Source organism: Rattus norvegicus, chromosome 10, assembly GCF_036323735.1.
Source record: "Rattus norvegicus strain BN/NHsdMcwi chromosome 10, GRCr8, whole genome shotgun sequence".
NCBI lineage: Eukaryota > Metazoa > Chordata > Mammalia > Rodentia > Muridae > Rattus > Rattus norvegicus.
The window spans coordinates 29903416-29923435 of record NC_086028.1 but is presented as its reverse complement, the minus strand read 5'-3'; the positions used below and the strand labels follow the sequence as shown (position 1 = coordinate 29923435).

The 20020-nt window shown below is 42.0% G+C and overlaps 1 protein-coding gene across 11 annotated transcripts in view; it reads right to left on the bottom strand.

Annotated features, from left to right (window-relative positions):
• Positions 1-20020, bottom strand: part of Ebf1 (EBF transcription factor 1) — a 393351-nt gene that overhangs the window by 67136 nt on the left and 306195 nt on the right. For all 11 annotated transcript variants that reach the window (XM_006246120.5, XM_006246117.5, XM_017596958.3 and 8 more), the window contains one exon: positions 15221-15347. In XM_006246120.5, the coding sequence (XP_006246182.1) occupies positions 15221-15347 (127 nt within the window). The remainder of the gene's footprint in view (positions 1-15220; positions 15348-20020) is intronic.

The following is a 20020-nucleotide window of genomic DNA, read 5'->3' as shown; positions in this document are numbered from 1 at the left end:
CACTAGTCTTTGTAGTGGGTCTTTAATTAGGAGAACGCAGCGGGGACAGAAAGCTCAGGAAGACTCTCTCAAAACCCTCCCTGAATAGGATTTGAGAAAGGACCCATTTGTCCCAACCGTATGCATGAGGCATACATCTATGATGTCAGGGTGAAAACAAATTCTTGACCTGAGTGACTGGGTTTCACCCACAATGAAAACGGCTCTTGGTTCTTCCATAGAAACTTTGATTTACCAAAGGGCGAAGAAAAGTTTGTTTGCCAGTCAAAAGAGAAGGATGGAAACTGTTAGAACGGGACAGTCTATATATCCTTTCCTCAAATACTGTATAGTGAAAAGCCCAAAACTCAAGGATTCACAGGACTCCAACCAAGCTTTCCCTGAGAGTTTGCTCAAAGATTGGTATGCTTAAAATATTAAAGAGCAGCCGTTCGATAGCCGTAGTGGTGTTGTTTGAATGAGTTTACTATGCACTCAGCAAACTGGTGACGTCAACTATTTGAATTTAAGAATCCATTGACAAAGCAGCAATCCAAGTTGTATATGATTTGCTTTGCTTCTCTATGAAGATCAATCCTGTCTGAGTTTGGGAGGGGTTTTCCCTATTCTGGGTCTCAGATGTTTTCTATTGCAAAGTACCAGGATTGGTCCCGGTGGTCTCTGGGGAGCATTCCACCTCTAACTCAGATTTACTGAAGTGTGTTCTTGCAGAGTCTCTCTCTCTCTCTCTCTCTCTCTCTCTCTCTCTCTCTCTCTCTCTAAATGTATTGTTTTATTGTTTAACACTATCATATGTTTATGATATGATTTTTTTTTGCCTTTTTCACCCCACAATCTACTCCCCTCCACCACACCTGCTCTCACACCGCCATCCTTTGCAGCATGTTTTTCTCCTGCGTTCACGTCTCCCCTTTGTGTATGGTCCATTCAGGATAACTCGCTACTTGCCCAAGTGCGAGTGGGGAGGTGATTCTACAGAGCAAGAGCAACGCACCTCATCAGTGACTACACTACTAAAACTAACTAAATCAATCTTCCTCTTACCGATGACAATAGTCTCTCGGGAAGGAGTGGGTTTCACAGACCCCTCCCTCGTTCACGATGAAATGTTGATGGACCTAATTTTATAGAAATCTGGTGACGGTAACCACAAGCCACAGTAAGTTCATGAGTTCAAGAGCTTTGTTACGCCCTTGTTTTGAAGATGAGGAAGCAGGTGTCTCAGATTGATTAGAAGAGTTTCAAGAGATCGGGCCAGTTTCTTAATAACCAAATAAGTCTACTCTGCGGGGCATGCATAACGCCAGGAGAAGTTCACAGCTGGCAGGCAAGAGAAAGGGTGTGGGATAGAAAAACCATCCAGCTGAGTGACTTTACCTAGGTCTGCAATGTCTGTAAGCTTAGTTCACGTCCTCTCTCAAGGACTCAGCCACTTGGCTAACTGAGTCATCTTGCAGGCTTACATTTCGTAGTACATCTATGACTACATTTTGACTTTCCCTTCATGTCTTCATCCATTCACTAACGTGCTTACTACTCACTGTGCCCTATTGAGATTGTGGCAATGAGTAACAGAGATGAGACCCTCTTTCCTGGAGTTTATATGCCATTGAGAGGCAGGAGCTGCCCCCGCACAGACCATCAAGGTCATAGTTGGCATAAGTACTAAAACTAAGATCAAAACATAAGCTGTAGGCAAAGTGCCTATACTTGGGGAAGTTGCTCGAGAGTCTAGAAGCTTCTTTCTAATTAGCCTATTATATCCAAAGTAAAGGGTAATGCAGAACCAGTGAAAGTCAGTTGTGTGGGTGGAAATCTGAGCCAGTGAACAGCAATCAACTTGAGAGGATATAGATCTGATGTCAAATCCATCATCAGGTGACCTGAAGCCCAGTCAAGACCAGTGAAGCTTCTCATTTCTTCCTAAAACTCACTTCTTTAGATTTGAAAACAAAGCTAAAAATGCTCCCTCCTTTCTACCTTAAATGTAGAAAAAAGAAACGGGAAATGAGGAATGCTTAATTATGGCTCTTTACCCATATAGGATGAAGAGAGCTGTGACACACACAGCTTCAGTGGGTAGGTCTGTTCTTTAGCCCTTGACAAGTCCTGACAAGTCCAAGGACATGTTTTTCTTTCTTGTTAGTAATTTTATTATGTGAAAATTCTAAGTGTTGCAAGATCCCCTTAGACCTTCTAAGCAAAACAGGGCAAGACACAGTGCATCTTTACCATGGTCATGAAGTCTTAAGGTACAAGACCTATAAGCATCCCGAAGACAGCTGACAGCCACCCACACAGACTCCCCAGACCTTGTAGAAGTCAACTTGGCCTTTGAAGCTCTTCTAAAAGTCAGTCAGAAGTTAGGGAAGTGGTGTGTGTGTGTGTGTGTGTGTGTGTGTGTGTGTGTGTGTGTGTGTGTGTGTAACAATGGCAGAGGTCATTCTCTGTATTGATATTTAAATCAGAAAGTCTTTCTGACATTAAACAAAGATCTAACTGGGAGTCAGTGCTTCCTGACATCAACCACTGGAGCTAATCCTGGGGGGGGGGGGGCTCAGTCCAGCAGACTCCAGCCCTTCTGCCACAATGTGAAGTTAACCACAGTTGAAGTGAACAGGGAGAAGATGCATGGTTATATATTCAAGGTCAAAGAGTGGGAGGCAGTGTACTCTTCTGTTGTTTCTGCTCATGATTTAGGAATTCCCAGCCCCTGTGCTGTTTCTCACTATCAGGAGATGGAATAGAAAATCTCCAGCTTTATATTAATACATAATGACCACCCACACTTTCAGTGCCCTGAATGATGAGGCCCGCAGAAGAGGGAGTACAGGCCTTATCAGGTTGAAAACACTGGAAATAAGATGTGGTTTAGACAGCTCAACTCATGACCAGAATTGCATATGGCGGATGATTCAGCAAAGGGAAACAATACCAGTGAGCTGAAGTTAATAAAAAGATGGATCCTCCTCCAAAAAATTAATACCTTCATTATGTACTTGAAACATGTTACTCAAATACATTATCTTTAAGCAAGGGCATGAAATGCCACACAGTTAAGAAAATCAGTCATGACAAGAATCTGGAATAGGGAATTAATATACCTTTAATAGCTATTTCTATGAAGCTAGCCTCTTGCTACGTAAGTTCCTTCTTTTGCTAATTTTATTCTGTTGGCTGGAAGATCTATCTGCCTTATGGTACCGGTATTTGAACCCAGGTCCTTCTGAATGCAAGGCAAGCTCTCTGCCACTGAGCTACAGCCATAGCCAAATAATGCCTTTGGAAAGCATTGATGAGAGGGTGTAGGTTTGGACATTTAGAAAATAGCAAATGGATGCACGCTCAGTGATAAGGCTTCCAATGATAATACAGTAACAGATTCGCGTCCCCAGTGACAATGACAGGAGACAGCATGAAGACTGAAATAATCCCATGGATTTACACACCCTCTTCACAGTTTCCTCTCTCTCTCTCTCTCTCTCTCTCTCTCTCTCTCTCTCTCTCTCTCTCTCTTATTCAAGATACAAAAGTAGAAGGAACCATTGTGGAAGATGAAGAGGACCAGTACAGAGGGGGACAGATGGAGACAGTGTAGAACTACATTATACGCATGTAGAGAGTTGGCGTATCCTTTTCTTCCTTTTTAGTCAGGGTTGTGCTATGGACCCTTGTGCTTCGATCTCATTGCTTTAGTCTTCATAGTCCAGAGATTATGGACAAGGGCTAATGGATCTGTTTCTGAAACCCGTTATTTTGAACAACAAATGGCTTTTGCTTTCATATTAAAAATAACAATGGCAAAGGTAATAACATAGATAATATGAATAAGAGTAGGAATCCCCAAACCAGAAAAGGTTATGCCCATAAACACTGTACAGTGTTTGGTTTGTAAAATGTACCATAATAAATATGTGGAGTGGCATAAGTAGTCACTTCGTCATAGTTATGGGAATTGGTAAATCTCATACATGTAGATTTTCACTAGGAAAGTAGAAAACACTTTATATTCAGTATCATACTGTCATCAAGAAAATATTATGTAAAAGGTCTATTAAAAACAATGCTAGGGGAATGATTAAGTAAATAATTACTCAGCCATAAAATGGACTACAATATACCCACTAAAATATATTTGAGAAAAACTTGAACTTATGGGAGACCTCTTTGTTTTGAGACTTAAACTAGAAAACCAGATATAAAATTACAAAAAAAAAAAAAGAACGTTTCTTATTCTCTCTGATAAAACACTTGTGAGTATACATAGAAAAGTATACTAACAGTCATCATCTCAAAGAGGTGGGATGAAGGGTGATGGTAGTTTTTTCTGTAATTCCAAATCGTCTCTATGAGTTTGCAATGGGTTCACAATGATATAAGTAACTTAAAATATTTAAGGCTCATCTATTCTAGAAATAGCAATGTTCTTCCCTCTTCAGTAGCCCAATTTCAGGGAATTGGGAAACCGCACATACTGACACGGTTAAGTGGTTTCCTCAGGGACTTCCTCAGTGTCCAGCCTGGTGACCCTCGATGGCGTCTGAATCCTTTCTCTACCTACTAACCTGAAAGAAAACACAGGAATTACCTCACCTCTACCAGTTTCCTTGTCTTATAAGTGGGTTAAAAATGGAGCCTGACGGGGGCTGGAGAGATGGCTCCGTGGTTAAGAGCACTGATTACTTTCCCCAAGGCCCTGAGTTTAATTCCCAGCAACCACATGGTGGCTCACAACCATCTGTAATGGGATCCAGTGCCCTCTTCTGGTGTGTCTGAAGAAGACAGCTACAGTGTACTCATAACATAAAATAAATAAATTTTTTTTAAAAAAATGGAGCTTGACTAGTGCAGACTTTAGGGGGTGGAATAGGCAGGTGTGTTGTACATTTCAGAGTCATAGAAAGAAGATTTAGCTAATAAGGGAAATTTAGTGGGGAAATGTGGACTACGAAAGAACAACGGGATGAAAGCAAACAGCCCTGGGAATGTGGAAAGGGAGTAAAGAAAGGAAGAGCTCTCTATTCTGCCTGGGGTTGCTGGAGTTTCCTGGGGGAATCATAGGAGGAACCACCCTCAACTGTCTAGGGCTCTAGTTTTGGACAGATATTGCCAGCAGGCTGGAGGGGTCCTTCCCACTTTTTCCTCAAAAAGCATCATCCTACTTGACCCAGCCAAGGGGCATGGACGAAATTCCCTGTCCCTGGAGGTCATCCAGGTTTTGCACAGAGAGCTTCCTGCTGTAATTGCGTGCTTTGGGTAGCTGGTCCCGACCTCCGACGACAGTGTGTCCTTGAGGCACATACATTCATTGATGAATCCCAGCCAGTATGTCAATCACTGCATCTTGACACCCCCTCCCCATACCCTGCCAAAGTATAGAACTATTGATCTTGTGCTGTAGATTTTTCAAAAGAAAAAGAGACTGGAACACAAGTTCAAGCTGTCTAATACGAAGATCGGGATGTTTCTAATAGAGATTCAAATGTATCTTATAAAGTTCCAGCGAAGCGTGAAATGATTATCAAAGATTAGAAATTGTTTTAAATTCATAATGCCTTGGTCTTTCTGATGCATTGCTAAGTAACAAAACAAAACAAATCTTACTTGCTATTACATAGGACAGTTTCAGGATGAGATAGACATTCGCAGGAAAAGAGACAACAAGATCTATTATGTCATTGAAATAATATTACTGGCTCACTTTTAGAGAGTGTTTATGCTTAAAAGACTGGTAGGGATGTGGTCAATCTTTTTTTTGTTTGTTTGTTTGGTTTTTTTGTTTTTTGGTTTTTTTGGGGGGGTTTTTTTGTTGTTTTGTTTTTGTTTTTGTTTTGTTTTGTTTTGTTTTTTTTGGAGTTGGGGACCGAACCCAGGACCTTGTGCTTGCTAGGCAAGTGCTCTACCACTGAGCTAAATCCCCAACCCCAGGATGTGGTCAATCTTAATAGTAGTTTATATACATTTAATTGATGCTTCCTAAATTATCTAATGTAAGCATGGAGTGTTTTGCAATTTAAAAAAAAAGGGAAAACAAGGTTTAATGCTCTAGTGGGCGCCTCTCATCATTAGCTTGGACAATGAACAAGGGATCAGCACTGCAAACATGGAGAAGCAGAACAGGAAACAGTCTTCTGAGAGCAGTGGGAATAAATCTTATGAAAAGGCAAACAGAAATAAAGTTGCCCTCTCCCACCCCATCCCAATATCTTAGGAGAAATTTCCGGATACACACTTTAAAAGCTGAAGAGTTAATTTATCACTATCCTGAATTTGAAAAAAAAATTAAAATTTAAATAATTTTAAAAAGCAACCTTGAATACTTCCAGCCAAATGCTTTATTGGCTTTGAAAACCAAATCGTGTTATATCACACTAAAAAGATTAGCTACCAAGACCTTCTCAGATTGCATTATATCGCTGAGATTCCATAGGAAGCTCAGCTCCTGCATCGGCTGTTAATAGCTCTCTAATCCTTTACCAACAATTTATAGTTTAGAAATGGCAACACGTCTTAAAGATTAAAGCCATGTGACAAATAGTTCATGTCCTTTAATAACCAAATCGCATGCCTCAGATCCGGGCACGGGCCTGTCTGCCTTTTCTTCTATACAGTTTTGTGGGTAGGAAATAATACTTCACGTCCCTATTACATGAGTGATGAATGGGGCCGTTGGTTATGGTCTGTTATTTGCTTGGCTATGGTCAATATGTTTTCTTTGGACAGGGATTTCTGTGATTTATCTCTCCACTGGCCTTATCACTTATTAACTCTGAGGAGACAGGAAAAAGCCAAGGTTGTATATGAGGCCTGGTGGCCATTTAGACCTCTAATGTCAGGGAAAATATTCCTTTTAATGATCCCGTTACACTAGCTACTCATGTCCTGATTACACTCCACTCCAAATAGGAAATACGGGTCATATTTCTTGGGAAGTATATACAAAAAATATGCAAAGTAATGTGCTTCCTTCGGACTGGTTTTATTCTTTGAAGAAACAGCTTTCATTTCATAGATGTCACTGAAGTACAATGGTTGCTTTTACAGATGGTGGCTGCTGTACCCATTATGGTACCCACAGGGTTCAACTGTACAGATGCCAGCAGATTCTGAATTACCAACACATATAAGATCAGAGAGGGGGAAATCACATTTTGTGAAAATAAATCTTCCCTTTGGTGGAGAAAAGGGTTAGGCTTTACCCTTCATACCAAAACAAAGGGAATAAACATTCTTTCCACAACTGGATCTTTTCCTTTAATATGACTAGTACTTTCAGAGTCATTTTTAAGGCATAGGGACAAGCAACCACCTTCAAATCTTTGTTACTGACTCATTTCTAATCAGGACGGGACTGGTGGAGGATCACAAGGAGGGGGTCCATTACCCTCTCTGGCAGTTGAATCCGAAGTGAAAACCACCTGATTTATAGAAGGTGGAGGAGGGGAAAGACGAGAAGGAGGTGGACAGCAAGCCAGCAAGCCAGTGTGAACATTCTTGCCTACTTTTCTCCGTTCTTTGTGAACGGCTGTTAGGCCTGTGTTTTTCCACAATGAACAAGTCTGTAGGATATTGCCCTGCGTAAGCATCTTCGGACTCACACTTTCCCTGAATCTTACAAGACCCTTGGGAAACACAGCAAAGTCAGAGCCCCATCATCATTAAACCTGGAAACAAAGACAAGACATCTGCTCAACTTAAGTCCTCTGATCTCCCTCACTTCACCCCCACCCTGTCTTTCCACTCTTCAGGTCTTGACTCCTGTCAGTGCATCTTACCTCCTCTGGTAATCACCCAAATACGAGCTGCTAGTTAGCTTCCTTGGTGACTTCAAAAGCTCTTGAGGAAGACTTCCAACTCCTGTCCTGGTCTGCAGTCCCTCCTTCTCGGGGGGGGGGGGGGTCTCAAACGGTAAAAATGTCACAGCCAACTGCCATTTCAGGAAACTGCCCTTGGTTCTAAAGATAAGTATCAACTATTCCTTGTGGCTTGCATTCAGTGTCTTCTTAAACACTCCGTCTCTGGATAATTCTCTCTGCCCAGAGGCCTACACCCTGCAGTGATCCCTGTGTTGATGCTTGGTCATGCTTAAAGTCTCAGCTCACATGTCTTTTCTAGGAGAAAAGTATCCCTGGCTTATCAGGGTTCCTTTTCCTATGTGCTTATCTGAAACCCTTTTTTATTTTGGGGTATTTCCCAGGTTTAACATAGCAGATTTAGGAACATCCATATTAGTTCTAGGACCATAAGATCAAAGAAAACAAGGACCTTGCGTGCTTTGGTTCAACTATATTTTAGGGCATTGCCTAGAACTGGTTTAGAACACCTAGAATAGAACAGGGGATCTACGAACATTCTTGTAATAAATAAATAAAGGAAGCAGGGAAATCATAACTGAAGCCAGATATTCTGAGTCCAACTCCAGTCTAGGAAGAAATAGTGTCTGCATGCCAGAGAAAGTTGAAATGAATACACTGTTAACCAAAGAAAGTTCAAGTGATCAGTTCTTAGGATTTTTCTTTTAAATAGGAACAACATTCAGACTGTCTGCTCTTTACATTCTGGGTTTATTTTTAGACAACACTCTTACCAGAGCAGGCACCATCAGAACTACATTACCTGCCTGACCTATTTACTCTTTAAACACAAATACCATTAAAATGTCTTCATTTTATAGGTGAGGAAATGAAAAGTATTTACTCCGCAGATCTAAACCCATTTTTCCCTTATCAGAAACCCCAACTATTGTGTTCTATGCATGAAAATGTCAAGTGCAGAGGGATAGATTCTTAATTAACAGATTCTATTTACAGCCCGTGTCATCCAGATTACAGCAATCAATGAGGACCCATTGATCCTTGGCAATATATTAATCAATTATCAGGGAACACCTATCAAAACCTCACCAGATACTAAGTCAAGTTGCTTCGGTGCAGCTTACAAAGTCACAGAAACCTGAGAAAGGCTATCTCTTTCTTTATCTAGTGGCTCTATTTCCATTTCTGTTTTACCCACAAACAATAGAAAGAAATTTAAAAAAAAAGAGTTGTGACCATAAGGAAGCTATGATGAGGGAGTGGCCCAATTGCACGGCACAAGAGAGATGGAATGTCAGAAATTCTCCTGTCAATTAAGATCAGCTGTGGGGAATATCAACGTTACCCTACTCCAACTGGTCCATTTTACAATGCAAAAAAAGAGTCTAGAGCACATAAGAATCTATCCTAGGTTTCTTGGTAAGGTCAGTGCAGAACCTGAGTTATACTACAGGCCTCTGTCTCAGCCAGTGCTATCCACTCTCCTATAGTGGTAAGAGTATGATCAGAGGAACAGAATTAGAACTGTACCTAAGTCTTGTATGTGCTTGTACATAAGGCAAGTGTGAAACCCCGGGTAAATGCAGAATGAGTTTGAGGCATAGTAAAGAGTTGAGGAAACATGGAAAAGCTGAGAGGGCTATGAACGGCAAGGCAAAGAGGTTATGTTGCAGCTTATATCTAGTGAGCCAACGGGGACAGTTGCTACAGCGTAATGATAAGATGGTAGCTTTTTAGGAGTTCTATGCAGCAATGGTCCCAAAGTGGCAGCTTTCATTTTGTATGGGAAGCACTACAGGAGAAGAAAAGCCCAAGGCTTTGTGGGCTGAAAGGTCTTGAACCTGGAGTCGAAGCCGACTCTAGCCTATACCCTCTGAAGGAGGTTGGTGATGGGCAATGCCGATGTTAATGTGTCCTGAAGAAGAGAGGAGGAATTCACAGGTGAAAAAGAGGAGCAAACCCATGTATTTTAAATGGGAAAAAAGAAATCAGTGCCAAAGTAATTCCCAAGTCAAGACCGACAGTCAAAATATTTCTCATCCAAACTATGATTTGGCCTTCAAGAGTCCATGCACTAAATTCTGGGCGCCCAATGTGGCAGCATGAAGAGTTAGAGCCTAAAGAAATGTGATTGATTTAATTAGGCTATTGGATGTGCTGACCTCGGAAGGAAGGAATTCACTTGTAGACTCCCACTCAGTTCTCATGAGAATAGGTGGTTATGGAGAGTACAAACCTAAATCCACCAGCCATCGGCCTCCCTACTTGACCTCTCTCACCTATGCTTACTCCACAACTCCATCCACCATGATGTGAGGCAGTCCATGAGGTCCTATCCAGAGGCCCAAAAGATGGGACCGTTTGGACTTAAGACTTTCAACCTCCAAAATTGTGAGCTAAATAATCCTATCTTCTTTATAAGCACTCAGTCTAGGTTATTTTGTTGTGACAACAGAAAGTGGAGTAATTATTTAAAAATCTGTTCCTTGTTTTCATAATGATCCATACATTGCTTTTTCTATTTGTCGTTATGTCAATGTACTGGTGCTTATGATTCTGCTACTAAAAACTCTTAAAGGCATATCTTAGATTTCCAGGAAGATGAGGATGGTGGTAAACAAGATGTGAAGTATTTGCTCTAGAAAGGGGGACTCAGAAATGATGGGTGCCGCTTCAGCAACCACTCTGCAGTACAGAGATTTTGTGCTCTGGCAGAGGACCCGAGTTCAGCTCCCAGCACCCATGTGGCAGCTTGCAACTATCTATAAGTCCAGTTCCAAAAGACTTGATGTCCTTGCCTGTACTCCATCGGCACTAAGTACCCATATGGTACACATATGCACATGAAGACAAAACCCTCACACACAGAAAATAACGATGTTTTAAAAGAATGAATGACTAAAGACAATAGCCACAGTTTAATGCCAACACTAGGACCTGGCTTCTTTCTAGATGTTACGCGTTTCTCTGATTCTACAAACAACCCTAGCAAGTTATCCTTTTCTTCTTGTAAAAATGAGGTGACTGTGGCTCAGAGCCGTAATATGAAGATCTCAGAAATAGCTTCTCCAGTAAATGGCAAAGCTGCGAGCTCAATCTATATCCATTACCTTAAATGGAAGTGCCCAATCCCTAAGCTACTCTGTATTAGTGGCAATTAAAAGGAAATAGATAGAAAGAAAAGTGGAGGGGGAAAGGTGAGAGGGAGAGAGAGGAGGGTTAAAACAAATATGATCAGGAAAGAGCAAAAAAGGAAATTAAGAGTCATGAAGATCTCTTAGAATATATTTGCCCACAAGGCCCATCCTGTGGGCAGAACAATATGCTATGCATTGCCAGGGAGAAATACAAACAGGAGGTAGTTTCATTCCTCAGTTAATACTCCATTTGGATTGGCTCTTACAGGGGCCACAGTCAAGTGAACAGGGTTAGAACGGGACAGCAGTTGGTAGAAAGGTTCTGATAGGTGGCTTAACCAGCCAATCAGTTGAACTGACAGTTGATCACGCGTCAGGGCTCTCCCTAATCTGTGGGGAAGGGATATTACTTTAAGTACAGCCCCAACACACAGGATAAAGCTGGCCCTATATCATCTTGTGGTCCTTTTATATTTTTTATTTTTTATTTATATATTTTATTTATTTATGTATTTATTTGCTTATTTGTTGATTTTTACCTGGGCACGGAACCCTTTCCTGTGAAGTAATTACCAGAATGAAAGCAAAGTGTAGCCCCTTCAGATGTAGCCCCTTGTTATTAGAAAACCCCATTCTAAGAATTTTAAAGAAACAGCTAAACTGCTCCTAAGGAATTTTTATTAGCATCCAAGTTCACTGAAGCCTTAGCAGGGACAGTCATGCTCCTAAAGGAAGCCGCTCATTTAAAGACTGAAGAGCTATAAAAACAAAACATACAAACAAAGGGGTGTGTGAAGCTACTGGGGAGACCCTACATGGCCAGTGAGATGGGTTGAGTCCTGTGATCTTATATTTTGTCTACCTGGACTGACTGACCAGATACAAGATCGTAGAACTCTGAAAACAATCTTATGATGGGGTGGCGTTTTAATTTCTTTCATTTAGAAATGTAAAATGTAATGTCAGCCCTGCCCTCACATTGGCTAAAGAATTAGGAAACACGAAGTTTGATCTGCCCAGTGCTGTTGGGACTTCTGTGTTCTTTAAGTCAGGACACACTCTTCCCCATGACTCTGATTGGAACACTCGAGTCTGAGGACCAGTGATGGAGAGTTGCAATCAGCATCCTCAAGAGATTGGTCGGATTGCTTCCCCTAAAAGGTGGGTCTCTACTTGTATCGACTAGACCAGGGTGTTCCTTCATGGTGTGATTTTCCTGGTTTTGCTTAAAGTAGATTTTTAGAGCCTTTCACATTCCTATATCCCGACACTCCTAAGCACTCTGAAAACAGTAGGAGTGCCTTAACTAGGGTGTTACTCCTCATTTCTGTGATATTTGCTAGCTTCTTTTTGAGGGGAAAAATTCCAGTGACATTCCATTAAGAAACAAGATTCGTTTGCCAATCCAGAAAGGCAAGCCTCACATCTTGAAGTAGTATGGATGTTAAAGATGAAGTGTGAACTTCTGGGAGTGGGCGGGAGAGCGGCCTGCACCAGCACAATGACCTAAGCAGTTGTTTGGATACAAAGAACATACAGGCACTGAGACCCCTTCTCTCCACCTTCACTTGTAAAGAATGACGAGACCCTTCTCTCCACCTTCACTTGTAAAGAATGACGAGCAGAGAGGTAAACTGAGTAAGCCCCAGGAGCTGGGAGGCTAGCCGTAACTAAGGACCCACCACAAGGACAAGCCACATGCCAGTGACCATGAGGCTCAGAAGTTTCCTAGTTAAAATCACATGACGTCACCGTAACTATGAATAGCCAAGGAATCTTTGTCCTCATTTCTTTCCATTTTTATTTTTTTAACACAAGAAGAGGCTAGATTTCTTCCTAGGATACATTACAAATGGCATCTTCTTGTTAGTCGCCCACAGTTGAAGGCATAAATTCTCCTTCAGATTCCCACAAATGAACATCTCAACACACATTCTTCCAGAATCCCTTCCCTTAGCTTGCAGATCCGCTGTTTTTATCTTTGCTCTTAATTCCAGTGTGATACAGCTTTCCCAAGATGTGATTCCTTAAGTTGGTAGCAATTTTTGAATGGTTTTTTTTTTTTAAAAATCTTAAATAATGGTCAATCCCTAGGGTTGGTTTGTTTATTTGCAGGGAGGGGGTTGCTTTGTTTTGTTTTGTTTGAGAATTTATGTAATGGTAGTGATTTTTAAAAGAATTTTACGACCAGGTGGCTCTAGGGTATATTTTACTGAACACTGATTAACAATAATTTCTTCTAAATGAGACTTGACCACAAAAGGGAGCCATTAATGAGCAAGGACATTGTCACCAAAGCGGAAGCCATGGCTGACTGCTTCTGGTGCCTCCCACCCCTTGAACATTTTCTTTTTCTTCCTCTCGTCTTCTTTTCTTTTTCTTGTTCTTAATAGCAGAGTAAATAAGCAACCAGCAAGGCCTAAATGTTTTCGGCCAAGAAAACTCTAAACTCCTCAGAGAAAACATTTGGCCTCTGTGGTTTTGTAATATGTTCCAGAACAGCGAGTCCAGCAAGGAACACTGTGAAAAGCTCCCATCCCCTTGGAATGATGGTGGGGAATGTTACAGTATCAAAAATTTCAAGTGGTCCTTTTCCTGCGAGCCCATAATGAGGCTTGTTTTTAAAAAAAAAAGAAAGAAAGAAAGAAAAGAAAAGAAAGGAAAGGAAAAGAAAAGAGAGAAAACTTACAGTGCTATCTGGAAGTTCTCATGGGAAAAATGAATGGCAAGAAACCCTAGATTTAAAAGAAACAGCTAATCCGCTATTTTGATTGTTCTTCAAAACTTATGCTGAACCAATGAGCCTAATTAAAAACACTTGGCCCACTTCTATAAAGCACCATAGCTTTCTCTATGCTTCGTTTGTATACACCACAAAACTCCAGATAGACTTTTTTTTCAAGCACTCACTAACAAAGTGCTGACTTCGTTGGGATGGCGGAGCTAATTTCGTGAACTCAGTGTGAAACCTGAGCTAAACAAAATTGTGGTAATTTTCCTTAATTTGTAAAAGTGATTGGAGTGCAAACAAAATTTTCCTCTTGGGTCAATCCTATAATTTTCAATTAACTAAAACTAATCGGCAGGCAGGCACCAACCTTGTATTTTGTTTAAAGGGCTGGGAGGCATTTCTGAGGGTCAAAATGTATTAACTCGGTTTGTCTGTCTGTCTGTCTGTCTGACTCTGTCTGTTGGTGGTGGGTTGTCATTGTGAGAGAGAGAGAATGGGATGACTATAGAGCATGCTTGGTTTGCTCCACAGTATAAAATTATAGGGGAAGATGCTTTGCGGGAGAATGTTAGAACAAAGATGAAACCAGCTCGTTGGATTATATGGCTTAATTAGGATGTGCTAACAGAATCGCTTCTTCTGAGCTCCTTTGTATGAAAACAACTTCCCACCTACACAGAGAGGCCTAGTGGACCCTCAATAACAAATGGGGAAAGAAAAGCTGTGACTGGATGTGGATGGAGCTAGCCAGGTGATGTGCCGCCAAGGGCCCTCAAATTTACCAGGCTGCCGCCTGTAGTTCCTGACATCAGCCAACACCTCACCTTTGAGCGTGTAAGAAACAAAGAATATGCCCACCCCTTCCATAGTGCATACTGAATTTGAAGAGATCCCAGGGTGTTTGCTTTGCCTATTACATATATTTCCACATCCTGCCAGACTAGGTCCTGCCTGATTGGCTGTGCCTGGTAGGAGGGATTTCAGATGCACCCTGTAACCCTAGCCGCTTACCACAAGGCAGGTCCATGTGCCAATGCTGTTGGGGGTGGGGGAGGGGGCTGGTAAAATGCAGCTTACTGGGATAGAAAGCACTGACCCAGAATAAACTATGAAAACTACCATAAGTGTTAAACTCAAATGCTATGGCAGGCTAGAAGAAAGCAGTACTGTCCGTCAAAGTTCAACCTAGCCCCATAAAGCAAACTCCAAAAAGCTGGCCAATCTACTAGAGGGAGACATTGGTCCTGTCTAGGTCTGCCCTGCTCCCTATTACTTTTCAAGTTATTTCTCGAAGTAGGCAACCATTTATTTCAACATGCAAAACCATTACATCTCCATAAGCTTTTAGTAATAATAATCAAAGCAATTTCTTCGGTCCTGTATTTGTTGAAATGGAGAAAATCTGTCTTAGCAGAAACAAGATTTTACACACACACACACACACACACACACACACACACACACACACATACACGATCAAGTAAAACATCTCATGAAATCAACAGAACTCGGTGGGTGCAATCTGCAGGCATGCTTACCTGTATAGATGAATCTGCCTGGTGTCCCTTTGCAGAACTGCTTGGACTTGTAGGACAATGTGACTTCCACAACACCAGGGATGTGCCGAGGAGGTGTCTGAACACGGATGGCATGAGGAGTTATCAACTGCGGGGGACATGGAAGGAGGAAGGGTCATTGGAATATGTAAAGGACTCATGTCACAGCTGCCCTACCGCTCTCCATAAACAGAGCTCTAAAACACGTCATTAACCTGTCAGTGGACACAATCTGGATGGAACCTGTGGAAAAGATACCGACAACAACATTTACAAGTGCTCTGCTTACAGCCACAATAGCATTATCTGGGTTTTCCTTCACAGCAGGCCCTGGATTTCCCGGTTTGGAAAGGGAATATGGCCCTAATGAAATGGTTATCTCCTACAGGATATCCTTTGGAAAACCTGGTCCCAACAGATGCCCAAATCAGAGTAGAGCTTTGCCATTCCTTTCCAGAGGGCATGGGCCTGGTGTTTGAACTGAGCCCTTAAACGCAGGGAGAGCAGAGGTAGGAAACAGTAGGCCTGGGCATTCTAATTAGCTGCAGAACACATGTATGAGACGTCCAGAAGCCCATTTGGCACATAACTACGAGAGGCACAATCAAAGCATTTTAAAGGGGAGAGCAAAGGATCTGCCTCCCTGGAATAGCTTAGGGCTCTGGATGAACTAAAGGTTCTCCATAAAAAAGAAATGGAGGTTGGGGAGAAGCCTGCTGGATGGTTAGCCTTCCACTACTCAGTAGCACATGCACAGTGAGGAAGTTCATTTCTGAACTCTATCGGCAATCAAATTATACTATAAAGCAGAATTTATTTTTTTATTGCTCTTACTTCGGTTTATATAAAGAAAATGTTATTAATGGTTATGAAATAGGCATTCTTTGAAGAGAAGAAGAAAAAGACCATGCCTGGCATTTGACTGCTTGACCTGTGACAGAACTGCATTCTAAATTATCTCTCTGTGTGAAGTCAGTAATGGCCCAAACAGCTCGACACCATGGCACAGGCCAACACACAGTAGATAGAATATCCTCTATGGGCAGTCTCTAATGAGTCAATGATAACTTACATTAAACTGTTGGATGGCATCACAGTAAGAAAGAGGTTTTATTTAAATGTGAAAAACACCCAGTTGACATGTTTTGCACTCGAATCATAGGTGAGGTGATAAGAAACCGAATGCAGACTCTGGTTCCCAGCAAGGGAAACGGTCTTAGCACCTTGTGACGGGCAGAAGGGCAAGAAATCTGTTCATGCCAAAATCCACAACCTATGTTGCTACATGTTCCTAGAAACTTAAGAGAGAATGCTGGGCTAAAGTCATCTTAGGGCTCAGAAGTGCGTTATCCTCTTCTCTCGAATACACAGGAAGTCTGAGCTTACTGACTAGAAATTAATAGTCACAAAGAAATATTGCACTAACACTGGAGTTAGGGGAACTCTGGAGACCAAGTCTATTGCCGTGGCTTATGTTTTCTGGGAAGCTAAGGGTTAACTCACAGAAAGCACCAATGATAGTGCCTTAAAATTTTGCACTGGGCCTGGGAGCTCCTGGACTCTGGAGGACAACCTACTAAATGGACAGAGTACCAAGCTACCTTCTAAATATGTGCCTCTATTTACCCCTCGGTGAGCCCAGCTCTCAGTCCTCGACAGAAATGCATCTTTGCGACGGGGACGGAGGTTCATATGGAAACTCACACTGGTCAAAGCACAGATAGCAAATATCTGTGGAGGGATATCCGTGAATGGGACATCTGGGTCACACTGTCTCCCACCGAAACACATCTACCTCTAGCTGAGGAGCTGCTGGTGCCTGCTGGTAAAGGGGGAGTCAATATTCTTTAGAGATGTGGCCCCTGCTGGGTGGACTATGCTCCAGCCAATGGCCCCACCCATGCATACAGGGCCAACACTAATTAGACTCAGTTAAAAAAAAGAAAAAGACAAAAAGAAGTCAGGAGATAGATCTTTAGGTGTAGCTTGGGGTATAAACAAAATACGTTGTATATATGTACGAAGCTCTCAATGAATAGATTAAAAAAAGAAAAAAGTATTCTATTCACATTGAAATCCTTCCAAAGTGCTTCAAATGCTGTCTAAATCATGGAAAGCATGCAATGTAACTTAACTCTGATAAACCAAGGCTATGTTTGGAATCACCTGCCTTACGTCTTGCTGTAATACATTAAAGTACTGAGTGATTGCTAAAATATGAAGTGCTTGCTGTTCTCAAGCCCTAAAATGCTTCCAAACAGTCCAGCACTTGAAATTACTTCTGTCTTATTCTGTGTCTCTGTCCTCTGCAGTTTGTAATCTGCACTTATAATCTGTAGGCATAGAAACAAGGAGATCAGATTTAATACTGTATAGAGAACAACTACAGAGGTCCAGATCCTTCTTTGCCTAACTATGCTTGGCTACTCTCTGACCTCCCGACAACATGTTCTCTGTGCAGTCAATAAAAGTCAGAGTGGTCTGCCTCTCTGTAGGAATTTAGACGATGACAACATTCGTGATATGACTCCTAGAAACGGATTTACTGTGTGCCATCAAGAAGTTCCCACTTAGCTTTCTTCCACTGAACAGTTTTTGAGACCAGGAGAAACTCTCGAGTCTTTGTGCTATTCTTAAAACGTACTAAGGAGAGGCAGGAGAGATGGCTCAGTAGGAAAGAGTACACCAAGTATTCTTACAGAGGGCCTGGGTTCAGCTTTCAGTACCCAGCATCCACGTGCAGGCCATATGTAATTCCAGTTCCAGGGGATCCTGTCTTTTTCTGACCTCCATAGGTATCAGGTGTGCACATGCCATTTATACATACATGCAGCTAATACACTCATGCACAAAAGTAAAAATAAACACATCTAAAGATATGTTACTAAACGAATTCCATATTCTAAGCATTCCTGAAGTAAATTTATGTGTAAATATGCTCATAGTTCTCCTAGACTCCAGTAGGCACAATAATCCTTACGGGAATCCAGTCCTCTTAACCCAGTAATAATTAACACATTCCCCAAAGAACTTACTCTCAAAGTGACAACCCAACTAGCTTTGCACTTCTATCACAGCGGAAGCATGGGTTGCTGTCTCTATTGTTTCAATAAGGAAAAAGAACACTTTTCAACTCAACGCTTGTGGCTTCAATAAGTAATGAAGTAAATATTTTAAGGTATTAAAGATTTGGGGGGATGGCTTAGTGGTTAAAATTGCTTGCTGCTCTTCTAGAAAACTAAGTCCTTGGGTGGCCTCCAACTGCTTCAAAATCAACCCAGCTCTTGAGGGTCTTTTGTCCTCATCTCTTAGGGTACACATGCACACACACACACACACACACACACACACACACACACACACACACACACGTCAAAATAAAAATAAATCTAAAATTAAAAGGTTAAGACAGTAATAATAAAAGATCTCCACTAAAAAAAAAGCGTTTATTCCTAAACTTACAACTTTATATGTGATTTATTTATCTTCCTTGTATATATGTGTTCATCTCCTATACTTTCACAGGAAGTAATACTATAAATAAACTACCGTGGGAAAATATTATCAAAATTAAAAGCAGGCTAATGCCAGTTTGGAGTACTATGTATGCCGTGTGATTACACAGAAATTGCATGTGTACCTGAGAGAAGAACGCTCACAAGGTAGGCAGTAACACGTTAACAGAAGTGGCCTCTTCGGTTAAGTGTTCTTTGGTGACGTTCAGTTTCCTCTGACTGCCTCTCTATTCTCCCCACCTCTTTGACAGCAAATATGGGTGAACATTACAGTCAAGGGAAGCCATTTGTCTCTGTGTGAAGATGGAGGACTCATGGACTCTTCATGGCCTAGAGAGGCTACCCAGTCACCGGGAAGCAAGAATATGGTCCTCTCCACTGCCTATATGAGTGTTTGTTTTCTCCAGATTCAGATAACAGAGCCAGAAGAACCCTGTGGTGTGGGCCCAATGAGACACAGGCTCATTACAGACTATGGGTGGCAGAGAAGCCTCTGAGAGAGAGACAGATGCAGATGTGGAGGTGAACGAATAGGGCTCCTCGTGACAGAAGCAGGGGAAAGAGCAGAGAAGACCGGAGCAGAGGGAGCAGCTGCACATGTGGAGGCAGCGGTCTGAAGAAACCACCTGCAAAGTCTGGAAGGCCCAAAGGAAAGCATGCGTCTGTGTGTGGTCTCTTGCAGCATCCGAGGGACACCGGGAGTAGGAAAGTGTGACCCATGAGCAGTTGGAGTACTAAGGAAAACAGGCTGTAGGATGCTGGAGGCAGGTATGTCTTTGGGAGAACTCTCTCCTCTGAGGAGCCAACAGCATGTGCTCTCTATAGCTCCCTCATTCCCAATAATGAGGGTGATGACCTGAGCAACAATGACCTTTGGGGTCTTCTCACGGCGCACTCAGCACTGGCCTAAGCTCTTCCCGGTGACTTATGCCCGATAGACTTCAGGGGGCAGGTATGGCTGTTAGCTGGTTCACAGATAAGCAAAGTGGATTTCAGGAAGGTTTAGAAGCCTAACCAATTAGAAGCAGCAAGTTCCCCTGACTAATGGCTGTCATCACCCTGCCACAGCTGTCCTCTCTCTCTAGACTGCTTATCATTTTACAATAATTTCTGGACTTTAGCCCCCCTCCTCTGCCTTTGAAAATATCAATGGCATCCTCCTTTACCTTCCACATCTGGGAGCACCAGAAGCACACAACCGTTCTCCCTGTGAAGCTAAGCTAAGAACAGTTCCCCAGCAGAGCTCAGAAGCAAGTCAACCATCAGC